Genomic DNA, 15,011 nt, shown 5'->3' with positions numbered 1-15,011 from the left:
GAGAGAGAGAGAGAGACTTACTCTGAATCTCTGGCTCGTTCTTCTTGGACATAAATGTCCTGCAGCAGTCTTTGATACATTCTGTCATGTTGATGATCTTTACAAAAATCACAAACCAATCACATAAAAATGAATGAATGAACATGAAACTGTACTACAGTGGACAGAATTCTATCTTTTCTAGTCACAAACATTCCCAACACAATGTCAATATCATCACGTCAGCTTATGTTTCGTGTGTAATTTTGTGGTGAAAATAAATACATTTTTGAGAGAGAAAAAAATGGCAACATTGGTTGCTGTAGTGGAAATGAGGCCACAAATAAGGCACTTTCAAAATGACTGAAAATGTCATTTATAATGAATTTTCGTGGTAAGATTGAAAGTTGTGTCTGGGATAACGGTAAAACAGTACAATCTACACAGCAAAGAAATCAGAAAATTAGCAAAAATAAATGGTAAAGGCATTTAACAACAGCAAAAAAAAGCTGAGGCATAAAAGTGCCCGCAGTAGCCCAAAGTTGCAGAAATACATATAGGCTAAATAGGATATATAATACGGTTATAATTATTTCAACAATTATGAATAACCGCTTTTTTCCCCCTTCTTTTTGACAAAGAACATCATGTTTGTGAATAAGGTTGTACGTACCTGTGCGGCTGTCCGCGAGGAGCTGAAATCTCTGAGCTCGCGAGTGCGGCAGGTGCGTCTGAAGCCTCCAGTGAGCACCAAAACTTCTGCCTACGGTTGGGTCCTAGTGTCCGCCGGTCCTTAATAACGCTGCTGAGGACAAATACACCACTCTTTTGATCACTGTGACACGAACGAAAGTTTACACTCCTACTCAGTCAGTCACACGCATAATATGTATATTAATTCCTCAAATATTTACACATTCAAAACCCTGTTGTTATTGACCCCTTGATAACTAATATGTAGGCCTACATCAAAATTCAGGTCCTTGGCTTATTATCCTCATTTTATCAAATGCCAAAACTTTCTAGGAACGAATCTAAATTTGCTAATAGTAAACACAAACCAACAAAAGTTCAGGTCATCAAATTTGTGTTTATTGATTGACCAGGCTCTCTTTACCTGTCAAATAAAAACAGATACACAGAGGAAATTCTGAGCCAAAACAAAGACTTTTTTTTTTTAGACTTCCCTGGGAAATGGGTGCTGGAGGTGCGCTGCAGACTCCTGTCAAGAGTTAATTAGAACATTTTCAAAAGCGTGATTTTGTAGCATGTGCAAGCCTGGCAGCGCTCTCACTGCTTGGGGTCATAAAAGGTCAAGAACAAATGAAAGCGGCGTTCAAATACTCCCATTCACAGTGAGAACATGTGACACAGGTGCCACTAAAAGTAGAAAAACAAATCCAGCTTTACAACAAGAAAAAAAACAAGACACTTAAGGATCTGCAATTGTGGCAAGAAAAAGCACAATGGGAAGTGTAGAACAAACAAGAAAAAACACAACATAAATATTCTTCTGTGTACTGGTACATGTGTGTGGCTGCAGATGACAATGACAGCCAGGCAGCCTAATGAAAAACCTGCATTATGAAATATCAAACATCAGCACAAGCTCAGCCCACTACAGAGCAGACAGAGACGGTGAAGACCACATGAGAGTCCAGATCCACAGAACAAACAAAATGAGGAAATGCAGCTGCCTGACGGGTAGTGCAGTAACAGGAAGTCCAAGATAGAGGTATGGGGCCATGAAGAGGTGAGAGGTCAGAGGTTCATTTATAAAGCCTCAGAATGGATGTTCAGAGACAAATACTGTGAGGCGGATTATTGAACTGCCACGGAAGTTGATGACGTTGTTAACCGTAACCATCTCTAGATCTAGAACGATAGTCTTCGGTCCTTTAATGGGCCGGGCCAGAACCAAAGTTGCACTGATATTACTGGTTTGCTGTGGAAAAAAAGGGAAAGAATGTTTTCATATTTTTTAAATTCATTCCGAGTCTGTCACTCTTTCTCTTCAGAGTTGAAACACTGCTTGCCCACATGGACAAATTATATGAAAACAAACCCTTTCAACAATTTCAACTGATATTTGATTAGCTAAGGGACTCCTAGGACCCATAAAGATTTTGTGGTTTGGCTCCAGAGTAATTTTACCAGGCTCACAGAAATCCTACAGCTCCCTCTAGTGATCACCTTTATATATAAACTAACATTAAAAAGTATGCAGTCTGTAAGATGTTTTAATCGTTTTTGAAAGACTTCTCTTATACTCACCATAGCTGCATTTATTTGATCAAAAATACAGTAATATTGTAAAATATTATTAAAATTTTAAATAAGTAAATCATTTTAAAATGTAATTTATTCTTGTGATGGCAAAGCTGAATTTTTACTTCAGTCTTCAGTGTCACATGATCCTTCAGAAATCATTCTAATATGCTGATTTGCTGCTCAAGAAACATTTCTTATTATTCTTATTATCTTATTATTATTAATTTGGTGCTCAATAAACATTTCTTACTATTTTAATTTAAAACAGTTGTTTAATTAATTTTTATTGAAAGTGTGATCCATATTTTTTTCAGGATTCTTCAAAAGAACAGCATTTATTTAAAATAGAAATATTTTGTAATATTATAATTGACTTTATTATCACTTTTGATCAAATGAACGCATCCTGAATAAAAGTATTAATTTATTTTTTAAAAATGGTTGACCACAAACTTTTGAACAGTAATGAAGGTGTTTTATAACAGGCATCAGTTATACAAACAGAAGCCCATTTACCCGCATGTAAAACTCTCGCCCCTCGTTGCCAGACTTGATCTGAAAGATGTAAAATGCTCCAGGGTAACGTGTGGTGGCCTGCATTTGAAATATATCAGCAGGAACACTGCGGCCAGAAGACAAATCCATATGTCTGTACAGAATAGTGAAGGGTTGTTCCCGACAAGCGGGATTCTCCGCAGAGCACATGCACTGACTGAGAGAGAAAGAGAGAAGTATATTCAGAACATGCTGCAACTGTTCAATAAAAAGTCAAATGACTGACTAAAGCAAACAGGTTTTCTTTTGTCAACATTCATGAACTCACTTGTCACTGAGCTCTATGTAAGGTGGATTACATCTAAGAGGGTCTAGACATGTGTAACCTCCCTGGAAATTGAAACACACTTGTGCTGTTGTACAGGTGTTGTTACCAGACTCACATTCATTGAGGTCTTGAAAATCAAACACACAACAGACAGAAGTCAGGTTATCAATATCATCAAGATCATTAACAGCAGCAACAATAACTACAACGTCAAGGAAGCTAAATGGTGCAGCAGATATGAAATAGCTACTCTCAGCAAATTACCTGAGAAAATGGCCATAAATATTTCTTACTCGCTATGAAACTTCCTTCTTGATTTTATTTTTTTAAAAGTCTCTCTCTCTATACACACATATATACATATTATGCATACTGAAGGAAAATGAAGCAAGTCATTGCTATTAGCATCATATACAACACAAAACGGTTTATCTCTCTGAAAAACTGCACTTGACACAAAAATGTGAAGACATATTTTAGTTTTAATGGTTTAATTTGAGAAATATTCCACATTTGAGTCACAACAAGGAGAAATGCAACTACGAACACTTAGAAAAACATTTATAACACAATATAAATGATGGAACAAAATCACATTGAAAGAAGCACACAAAATAAAAATGTAGAGATACCTTCACAGCTCCTTCCATCCTCATACACGTAATATCCAGGCGGACAAATGCAGGAGAATGATCCTGGCGTGTTCACACACGTGTGCTGACAAAGGAAGTCTGAGAAACTGCACTCGTCCAGATCTAAGGATGGGTAGTGATAAAGACAGACACATCACACACTATCAATGCACACAGTCCCACATACAAAATCAAGCAACACACATCTTAAACCTTTCTCTAAAAGCTCTAAATTGTTCTTGGTCCCCTGTCTCTCTCTATTCTTATCGTCTCTTCTCCTCCTCTTATTACCATTGCAGGTGGTCCCATCAGAGGCGAGCTCGAAGCCCTCATCACAGGTGCACATGAATGAGCCGTATGTGTTCAAACAGCCGTGAGAGCATGGGTTTGTCTCACACTCGTCCACATCTGGCGAGGCAGGAAGAGGAAGAAGATGGCAGATGTCAAGATTTTCAGTAAACTCTCAAATGAAACAATAATGATGTTCTTGTGTATGTGTGCACCTTGGCATGTCCTGCTATCAGCATTAAGAAGGAATCCAGGGCTACAGGAGCAGGAATATGAGCCAGGGACATTAGCGCACAGCTGCTGGCAGTAACCATAGCGACACTCATCAACGTCTAAAGAAAGGTGAGTTAGAGAGCACTAAATACGCAAACAGTAGTCACAACTGAATTAAGACATTGTTTGGTGTCAAATAAGACTGGATTATTTCATTATTTAAACATCAAACAAACAAAGTAACAATTTGAATGGTCATATAATTTAACCTTTTTTTTTTTTACACTACTGTTCAAAAGTTTGGGGTCGGTAAGAATTTTTATGTTTTTACAAGTCTCTTACGCTCACCAAGGCTGCATTTATTTGATCAAAAATACAGTAAAAGCAGTAATATTGTGAAATATGACTAAAATTGAAAATAAATTGTTCTATTTTTGTGTACATTAAAATGTAAGTTATTCCTGTGTTAGCAAAGCTGAATTTTCAGCAGCCATAATTCCAGGCTTCAGTGTCACATGATCCATCAGAAATCATCCTAATATGCTGATTTAGTGCTCATGAAACATTTCTTATAATTATTCATGTTTAAAATAGTTGTGCTGTTTAATATTTTTTGTAGAAATCATGATGCACTTTTTAGGATTCTGTGAGGGGAAAAATAGATCAAAAGAACAACACTGATTTGAAATAGAAATCTTTTGTAACTTTACTCTCACTTTTGATTAGTTTTATACATCCTTGCTGAATGATATAATATTAGTTATTTTAACAAAATCTTACTTACCTCAATGTTTTGAACGGCAGTGTACTTTAACATAACGAAAACTGCTTTATTAAAGGATTTACCGTGTTCATGTTGTGTCACATGTAGACATCACAAATTAAAGCATATAACATCAAACTGTCCATTCATAATGTCTGTAAATCTTACCTTGGCACTGTCCACCCACCAGCCAGTAGCCCTCAGTACATGAGCAGGTATATCCACCGGCTGTATTTATACACACCTGAGTCGGGTTACACTGGTGTGACTCTGCCTCACATTCGTCAACATCTAAAAAAATGAAAGATAGCCACAGTCAGCTCCCACTTGTACTTTTCCCACCACTATCCACTTTAGAAACTCACCTAAAACAATTCGCCTTGATGTATGTAACTTCACAACACTTAAATGTTTCATTATCATCAGAATACTGATACAGAATACGTCATCTGTCCCACTGATAGCTTGCCCTCTGTGGACAGATGTTCTTTGCTTTAAGCTTAGCAGGTCTGTGACACCTCGAACTCCATCCCGGCCTCATAAATCTTACCTTAATTTCTTATAATTATTCATGTTTAAAATAGTTGTGCTGTTTAATATTTTTTGTAGAAATCATGATGCACTTTTTAGGATTCTGTGAGGGGAAAAATAGATCAAAAGAACAACACTGATTTGAAATAGAAATCTTTTGTAACTTTACTCTCACTTTTGATTAGTTTTATACATCCTTGCTGAATGATATAATATTAGTTATTTTAACAAAATCTTACTTACCTCAATGTTTTGAACGGCAGTGTACTTTAACATAACGAAAACTGCTTTATTAAAGGATTTACCGTGTTCATGTTGTGTCACATGTAGACATCACAAATTAAAGCATATAACATCAAACTGTCCATTCATAATGTCTGTAAATCTTACCTTGGCACTGTCCACCCACCAGCCAGTAGCCCTCAGTACATGAGCAGGTATATCCACCGGCTGTATTTATACACACCTGAGTCGGGTTACACTGGTGTGACTCTGCCTCACATTCGTCAACATCTAAAAAAATGAAAGATAGCCACAGTCAGCTCCCACTTGTACTTTTCCCACCACTATCCACTTTAGAAACTCACCTAAAACAATTCGCCTTGATGTATGTAACTTCACAACACTTAAATGTTTCATTATCATCAGAATACTGATACAGAATACGTCATCTGTCCCACTGATAGCTTGCCCTCTGTGGACAGATGTTCTTTACTTTAAGCTTAGCAGGTCTGTTACACCTCGAACTCCATCCCGACCTCATAAATCTTACCTTACTATCACATCTTACACAAATAGCTAGTCTTACACAATGCATTTCCAAAACTGGAGTTCATATCTCTCTGTTCCACTCTCGCTCACACATTATCAGCACAATTCCTTATGAGGGCATCATATGCTTTAAAAATACCCGAAAAATCACCCTTGGTTCTCAGACCATGAAGTCACATGTTTTAAAAGTAAGCAAATGTTACTATGAAAGTGATGAGGGCGTGATGGATTTGGGGGGCTGGACCGTGTGAAAGCCAGATAATTAGTTTATTTTGGTTAAAGCTGCCAACAGTCCCACTGTTACTATATGGGTAGAGTGATGCAATGGGTCCTGGCAAACCAAGCTGAAATTCCATAATAGTAAGTTACTTGTGCACTTTAAAATGACCCATTCACTTGCATTTGGCATTTCAATGAAAGCATCTGACTGTACAGTATAATCGCAAAGGTAGTCACTTGCTTTGCATTACACCTACCTGGAACTGAACTTTTGTGTTAGCAGCTCAGATTCTTAACTATTATAGACATCACAAAGCATTATTATGAGGTGGAATCATTACAGCCAGGTCTGGTAGCAGAGATGCGGCCACATGAGGCCCAGCTAGGCCCCGGAGCGTGAAGGAGAGCATCTGGATTACATGTGCACTATCACAGACGTCTGATCTGAGGTGAACGGATCTGGAGCATTCTAGGAATGCCAGCATTTTGGAGATCAGATCTGATGCAGAGACTGTGCAGTAAATTTTGCACAAGATTTAAATGAGGGTCAGAGGAAAGACATGGTGTGTAAATGAAAGAGAGGGAAACGTGTCTGCATGTAAAAGAGGAAGAGAGATCAATGATATGAAATGTTGACGGGTGATATCATTCATGTGGTCAGAATCATGACTTTTACTAGACTTTTAACAAGTTTACTACGGTACAATTCGTTAAATTTAACAAGAGGCCCACAAACCAGATGTTGCTGAGGTCATTAAATCTAATCTTCACATCAGAGATATTCAATCCCTTAAAAGTATGCCCAGACGAAATCTAAAGACTTTCCTCATATTTGGAAAATCTACAATTCTGTGAAATGGATTTGCACATGGTAAATGTGTTAAACTGCGCTCATAACGTTTTAATTGCTAGCTGAAAGCAAAATCAACAAACAAATACGCAAGAGGACGGGGAATTTATATGAATGACGGGTATTATAATTCATACTCACACAACATGCTTGTCTTATTAAAGCAAAACAATTCATCAATCTAAAGAGACATATGCAAGACTAAACTTTTCAGGCATGGAAAACGTGTAGATGATTAATATGAACAAACAGGTTGAGGTCAATCCAGGACCCAAGAATCTGGCACCAACTCAAAACTCTTGCTTCTAGACGCACATCTTCATTCCAGAGATTTAATGTCCGAGATCTGTTGCCAAACACTGACTGTTAAAATTATATCAAAGGCATTTACAGTCCACCACTGCAATAGTTCAAGCAGGCCGGACAAGCAACACTTCACACAGCCCATGTGAATTAGCTGGAATCATTAAACTAACGTGAGGTGTACAGTGAGCCAGAGTAGCAATTATGTTTAGTGTGGAATGTCTAGTGCAGCCACAAGGAGAGTCTAATTTGAACGTGAAATACAGTAAAACAATAGAGAAAAGTACAATAAGCAATCACATTTTCCTTATCTGAAAAATCTGAAATATCTCCAGCAACTCTTAGGAGCTGCTCAACTCTTTCAGCTTGATCTACACCATCCTACACTGACTTTGCACAGAAAACACAAAACGCATGGTTGATACACCAAAAAAAAAAAACTCTTTATTTGCTACTATTCAAAAGTCATGTAGATTTAAAAAAAAATTTTTGCAAGAAATTAATACATCTTTTTAATGAGGATTTCTTGAATTTATCAAAAGTTACAACAAAGACATTTAAAATTACTTCATTTAAAGATTTCTATTTAAAATGAATGCATTCATTATACAAGCCTGGGGAAAAAAACGATATCAGGTTTTCCATAAAAATATTAAGCAGCACAACTTTTTTTCAGAGTAATACCTGATAAGAATTCAGCTTTGCCACCACAAGAATAAATTACAACTTTAAATCTACAAAAATACAGAAAATTGATTTCATAATATTACTGTTTTTACTGTATGTTTATCATATAAATGCACGAGAGACTTCTTTCAAAAACATTAAAAAAAACTTACCAACCCCAAACTTATGAATGCTAGTGTATATTTAAAACAAAAAAATAGTATTACATATAAATTTCAATGACTCAGAAATAATACTGACATCATACCTCAATTTCCAGACGTCCCACTAAGCTAGAGCACATTAATTAGTCTGCGGTACTAGAGCCACTCCACATTTGCTGACAGACACCAGTTACAGTCCTACAGCCTGCGTAGGCAAGTTTCAACTTGACAAATCAAATCATTTTGGACATTTTTCAAGTTCCCACCCAGAATAAGATAATTTAAGCTCTTGAATTTGGGATTTTATGCAAAGCATCCACATTCCTGAATCACAAGTGAGCTTTAGATCTTCTTTTCTCAAGTTTCTCCTGAACTGAACTGTCTTTCAGAGGTTTGCATGGATTTTAGAAGTGCCTATAAGCTTTACTGAGGCTAAACACAGGATTGATGGGATTTATGATAGCACATTTCAGGCACTGACTGGGTTGACTGTTTTAGTCCTTCAAGCCTTAGCGCCACTGGCAAGAAGAAGGCATTCATTAAGATGAATGATGTTATGGTGTAACACTACGTACTTCCTGTACGATTTCTGTTCCATAACAGCATCCCTTAACATAAATAACAAACACACTGTACAAAGAACACAAATTGAGCAGCTGCTCAATGGCAGATCGCATTCAACAACCACTGACTTCATGTTTGGCACAAGCAACCACAGATGCTGAGATCACAATGGTTTGTCTTTATGAAATGCTGTTGTACTGAATGTCTCAGTGGCTCTATAAGACCATTATCTGTGTCCAAAATTTAACACAGCACACAACATTCATCTTCATTACTCAGTCCAAGTTTTTCCCAGGTCAGGACATGTGTATATCCGCATAAGCACATTCATGAGCTTATCTGTGCGTGTATCTTCTTTATAACATGACTGTCTTGGGCTTAAAAGGTAACAAATCTATAATTTTGTGATTCTGCAGAGGAGCAAGCGAGGACTGGAGAATGCATTAACTGCAAAGGCTGGCACCAATTCGAGACAAATCCGCAGACCATATTGAAAAATACAGCAAACAGTCATTTGTGCTACCATTTATCATATGGCACGTGAAATAGGTCACCACGCTGACACGCGTAAAGATTTCGACAGCACAATATATAACACCTATCTAGATGAAAGCAATAAATCCCAGGAGATATCACAGACACCACATTCAGCTCAACAGCTTCAACAGAAGCAGACCACATAGAGTCAGTTACAAACTGATGATTTACGACGGTGAGTAAGACACTCTAAAACAGTCTCGTTGAATTGTAAAGTTGGATCCCAGTAAGCAGGGCTAAATGCCAGTTCCTGTGTGTCTTCCTGCCTCTTCACAAGATGTAGTTTGTTCTGAGGTTCCACAGTATTTTGTGGTTCCACACTAATGACTGATCCAGTCCAAATTACGAGATTCATTCTGCTGAAGTCTTTAAGATGCCACTCAGCCCACCGCAGCCATTACTAAATTACAGTCCAGCACAGAACTGGGTCTTTGCCTCATTTCAGAGTGAGAAGACCCATGGACCATTGCAGAAAATGAAGTAAACATGAGCCCACAAGTCTTATTCTTAGCTTGAGTTATTTACTATAAAAAAATGGCTTTATATACGCCAGAATGTATGAAGTTCTTGGATCTGGTACTCTATCATGTATCATATATTCTTTTAAAGCACTATGACAGGGCATTATAATGTTTAAAACTTATTTATCTGTTATTTTATTTAGTTAATAATCCAATAGTGACTCGTGTCTATTCAAATTGTCACTAGTAAGGTGTTCTTGTTCATCAGATAGTAGAACGTATTCAGTGACTAGTTTTTGTTCTGTTAGTCATAAATTTAACTTGATCTCAATTTCATTCTGACATATAAGCACACTTGTATGCAAAAGTTGCTGAATAAACATCTACAACTAAAGTTAATCTAATAAGCACATTTGGCATTAGTTGACATTGTTACAGTGGCTGTAGTAATATATGGTAAAATATTATTAACATACAGTGGGTACGGAAAGTATTCAGACCCCCTTAAATTTTTCACTCTTTGTTATATTGCAGCCATTTGCTAAAATCATTTAAGTTAATTTTTTTTCCTCATTAATGTACACACAGCACCCCATATTGACAGAAAAACACAGAATTGTTGACATTTTTGCAGATTTATTAAAAAAGAAAAACTGAAATATCACATGATCCTAAGTATTCAGACCCTTTGCTGTGACACTCATATATTTAACTCAGGGGCTCTCCATTTCTTCTGATCATCCTTGAGACGGTTCTACACCTTCATTTGAGTCCAGCTGTGGTTGATTATACTGATTGGACTTGATTAGCAAAGCCATACAATACCAGCCAATTTACAAAGTCAGCAACACATGACTAACTGAATGAAGTTATGTTTCTCAAGATTTAAAATTTTTTTAAATGCAAATTAAATGAAGTCATAAATTACATTTTTGAAGATATATTGTGCATGCATATATATTTATTTACAAAAATAGAAAAAAAAATTTAAATGGTTGACCTGGTCTGGATGATAAACTAAAAGCAGTCAAGATCATTATTTGGTGGGCCAGGCACACTAAGACTGCCTGACAAGCCAGGAATGTGTATCAAATCTTCTGGATTTGAACTAGCAACCTTTCAAGTGCCAACTTTAAAGGTATAGTTCACCCAAAAATGAAAATTTGATGTTTATCTGCTTACCCCCAGGGCATCCAAGGTGTAGGTGACTTTGTTTCTTCAGTAGAACACAAACGAAGATTTTTTAACTCAAACCGTTGCAATCTATCAGTCTTATAATGGAAGTGAATGGGAATCACGGCTTTGAGAGTAAAAAAAAAAAACATACACAAACAAAACCAAACTAAACCTTGCGGCTCGTGGCGAAATATTGATGTGTAAAGACACGAAACGATCAGTCTGTGCAAGAAACTGAACAGTATTTATATAGTTTTTTTTACCTCTGATGCACTGCAATGTCTGCAATGTCTGAACTGTCCTGAGCGCGTCCTGAGCGCGTGCTCGACAGCCGGCGTGTGACACATCTTCTTCTTCTTCTTGTTTTATGGCAGATCGCAGACTTATAAGTGCATTACCACCACCTATCTCTCAAATGGACCCTTGACACTCCTAATTGAGATTGTAGATAGAGTGTCAATGGTCCATTTGAGAGATAGGTGGCGGTAATGCACTTATAAGTCTAAGATCTGCCATAAAGCAAGAAGAAGCGCTCAGGACATGTTCAGGACAGTTCAGACATTGCAGTGCATCAGAGGTAAAAAAAGATATAAATACTGTTCAGTTTCTTCCACAGACCGATCGTTTTGTGTCTTTACACATCAATATATCGCCACGAGCCGCAGGGTTTAATTTGGTTTTGTTTGTGTATGTTTTATTTTGACTCTCAAAGCCGTGATTCCCATTCACTTCCATTATAAGACTGACAGACTGCAACGGTTTGAGTTAAAAATCTTCGTTTGTGTTCTACTGAAGAAACAAAGTCACCTACATCTTGGATGCTCTGGGGGTAAGCAGATAAACATCAAATTTTCATTTTTGGGTGAACTATCCCTTTAACTAACATTATCAATAAGTTTGGGATAGAGGATAGAGGAATGTATAGGAACATGAGGCAAACTTACCAATACAAGTGCCATCGGCACCAAGTGTATATCCAAGGATGCAGGGAGTGGACCGGCTCACTATTGGGTAGCTTGGACCGGGGCCTGGACCAGGACCTGCTCCAACAGGGGGAACGTTAGGAATGAATGGTTCTGAATATCCCAATGATCTGTCAGGGTAGGACTCTTCAGGATAGGAAGGCTCAGGATAGGAACGTGGACTGTTCCGGGCATAGGATTGGGAGTAGAGTCCGCGGGGGATGCACAGGTATCCACCGTTCTGATTTACACACTGCATGTCACCCCGACACGGGTCTGGCAGTGTCCGGCACTCATCAATGTCTGAAAGCATATGTTAGAGGTGGCATAAACAGCTGTATTTGAAACACAAGTTTCAATGAACATTTTAATAACATGGCAGAAGTGCCACTAACCGATACACTGTCTGGCACGGCGGTCATAAGTAAATCCATCTGTACAAGTCTGGAGAGAAACAGGCATTTTATAGTCAATCCAATAGATAAACAGCAGTTTATGGAGTTCTTTAAGTAGTTATGTTGAAGTAGCTTGATATTGCTATCGTATGCTAAAGTTAATGTTTATGTTAAAGATGTACAACAGAACTGGAAAAGCAAAAAACAACAACAACAAAAAAACAAGCAAGGCACTCTTATTACGACACAAGTTGAGCAACAGTGCCTAGCTTGAATGACTCAAAACAAAATTCACTTACCTGACTTTTCCCGGAGTGAATGCAGCATATGATACATATTAAAATGGACAACATTCTATAAATAAAAAACAAAATACCTTGGTAAATCATTCTGAACATTAAAAACACGTGAAAATATTTAAGTTTCATTCATTGGAATAAGCACTGAATGTCCATTCAAAACCAAGAATATCAACAAACACTCTTATATAAATTTGATCATTTTTACAAACTTATTTTCATGGTTTACATTTTCTTTTGAAGCACCATGACAATGATCACATTTAATCCTTAAAAATATCTAATATCGGTTTTGATACTCTCTCTTATTGTCTAGTAAGTAATCCACTAGTGACTAACATCTGTTAAATATGTCACTAGTAGGGTCTTCTTGTTTTTTTTAGGTAAATAAAATACTTATTCCAATAGTTACTAGTATCAATTCAGTTACATATGCATCAGATACCAGCACTTCTTAATTTGGTACTAGTTACTATCCCAATAGTGACAAGTAACTATTCCATTGTTGCTGGTAACAAAATAGAAATGTCTTACCACAAAATTATTTTGGGATCTGTGGTTCAGCAGCTATTAACAGTTCACTTCTGACTAGTAGGTATTCCAATTGTTGCTAGTATCCTTTCCAGTTTCACTATACATTGGTATTAGTATTTGTTCTAAAGAAATTGAAGACAGCTATTTATTGGACATTAGTATGAATATGAATCATTCAGAATACTTAGTACATATGATATGACAAGCTATTAGATAAGCATATGACAAGCAAGAATAGGAATTGAATCAATGGCAGGTAGCAATGGAATAGTTACTTGTCACTACTGGAATGGTAGCTAACAGCAAATGAAGAAGTACTACTGACTAATTGAATAGATATAGTCACTACTGAAATAAGTACTAATATCTAATCAATAGTCAGTTGATTACTTAGTAGCTAGATACAAGTTAGTTGTAAGTAATGTATGCTAAAACAGCTTGTCATGAATCACCAGCTGACTAATTAAACTCACCTTTTGTTGGTCGACCAACTCAAGCCACGTAGTTCAAATAACATGTTTATGTGGATCCTTGTGGTTCCCTTGGAAAGAAAGTCACACCGCCGACCCGTAAACCCCTCGCAGTAGGAAACGAGTTGATCTTTGTGGTTTTACTACCTTTACAGGCTCGCAATACCCAAAGCGCAAAACGAAGTGCCCAAAGCGCCCCCTCCGCGTACGCGCGTTCACTTGAATGTCGAGACACTTGGCTTTGGTCACCCGATGCGGCCGCCCTGTCGACCGATGGCAGGAACGTGTGAGAACATTGACCAATAGTAAGAGGAGGGTCTTACTATATAAAAAAGAGAAAACTTGCTGTATTTCTCCGTACTCGGCCCACTGCACGGATTGTTTAGCAATGCAAATAAACGGGCCCCCAGAGCACTTGGCCAACAGCTGGATCCCATCAAAGACAGACAGCCCCCTTTGGAACGAAAGCGCGCACAGGGAGCTGCTACAGACCCAAACGAGGAGAAGGAAGAAGGCAGTGAGGAAAACCGAGCAAAGAATCTATAAAATGACGCATCATTAAATTGTAAGGCTCACCAGCCTGCTTAAATTTAGAGGAGACTACTGTACGTTATGGTGTGGAGTCCTCACGCCAGACAGACCGCTTCAACCATCATCACTATGAGATATTCGTTCAGGCTGTTAGCCAAAAATAAATAAAAAAGTTACTTTAAGGACATAAAATTCTGACTAGGTGTGTAAAAAGACAGACAGACAGAACATGTATTTACATAAAATAAACTCTAGTTAGTGTAGGCCTATATTGTATGTGACCATGACTGCTCTCCAGTGCGACAAGTATTAGCGGAATTTCGAAAGTTTGTTTCACTTTACATTTCCAAAAATGTACATATCACAAATAGCCTTTATTACAAAATAGTTTATTTCACAAAAAGTATAATAATTAAATTAAATGAACATGAAACTGTGTTAGTGACACGATACCAGAGCCAACGGCGCAGAGTGACACTATAAATGACAATTTGTGTCACAATTTTTGAAACCTTAATTTAGCTGTTTTTCTATTAACCTAAAAAATGGAACCTTAATAGATTTCTTGTCAAAAATTATCAAGGGCCTATATACATTTATTTATAAAAG

The 15,011-nt window shown here is 37.3% G+C and overlaps 2 protein-coding genes across 3 annotated transcripts in view; both read right to left on the bottom strand.

Annotated features, from left to right (window-relative positions):
- The window catches only part of LOC107588684 (tandem C2 domains nuclear protein-like), a 26,500-nt gene extending 25,824 nt beyond the window's left edge, over positions 1 to 676 (bottom strand). The window contains exons 1-2 of the mRNA XM_016276894.1: positions 653 to 676; positions 22 to 97 (exon numbers count right to left, since the gene is read on the bottom strand). Coding sequence (XP_016132380.1) covers positions 22 to 88 — 67 coding nt within the window. The 5' untranslated portion in view covers positions 89 to 97; positions 653 to 676. The remainder of the gene's footprint in view (positions 1 to 21; positions 98 to 652) is intronic.
- Positions 677 to 1,507: 831 nt separating this feature from the next.
- On the bottom strand, positions 1,508 to 14,211 carry fbln5 (fibulin 5). 2 transcript variants are annotated; one of them, XM_016276718.1, is made up of 12 exons: positions 13,875 to 14,211; positions 13,402 to 13,523; positions 12,868 to 12,922; positions 12,569 to 12,617; positions 12,156 to 12,476; positions 5,891 to 6,013; positions 4,209 to 4,325; positions 3,997 to 4,113; positions 3,706 to 3,828; positions 3,074 to 3,200; positions 2,767 to 2,962; positions 1,508 to 1,924 (listed from the first exon to the last, which is right to left on the bottom strand). In XM_016276718.1, exons 3-12 carry the CDS (start codon positions 12,919 to 12,921, stop codon positions 1,763 to 1,765), a joined length of 1,389 nt encoding a protein of 462 aa, XP_016132204.1. In that variant the 5' UTR covers position 12,922; positions 13,402 to 13,523; positions 13,875 to 14,211; the 3' UTR covers positions 1,508 to 1,762. The 2 variants fall into 2 exon arrangements, with proteins under 2 accessions (XP_016132204.1, XP_016132203.1); XM_016276717.1 differs by lacking the exon at positions 13,402 to 13,523.
- Between the last annotated feature and the right edge of the window lie 800 nt (positions 14,212 to 15,011).

This window comes from Sinocyclocheilus grahami, unplaced genomic scaffold, assembly GCF_001515645.1.
Source record: "Sinocyclocheilus grahami isolate Dianchi unplaced genomic scaffold, SAMN03320097.WGS_v1.1 scaffold106.1, whole genome shotgun sequence".
In the NCBI taxonomy this organism is placed as follows: Eukaryota; Metazoa; Chordata; class Actinopteri; order Cypriniformes; family Cyprinidae; genus Sinocyclocheilus; species Sinocyclocheilus grahami.
Note: the sequence above shows the minus strand (reverse complement) of the source record. Positions and strands in the feature narration are given on the sequence as shown.

Coding starts and splice junctions, on each gene's coding strand:
- fbln5 (XM_016276717.1), bottom strand. CDS start 13,918: ATGTTATTTGAACTACGTGGCTTGAGTTGGTCGACCAACAAAAG. Junction 4,114..4,208: donor TGATAGCAGGACATGCCAAG/GTGCACACATAC, acceptor CTGCCTCGCCAG/ATGTGGACGAGTGTGAGACA. Junction 1,925..2,766: donor GGCGAGAGTTTTACATGCGG/GTAAATGGGCTT, acceptor TTTTTTCCACAG/CAAACCAGTAATATCAGTGC.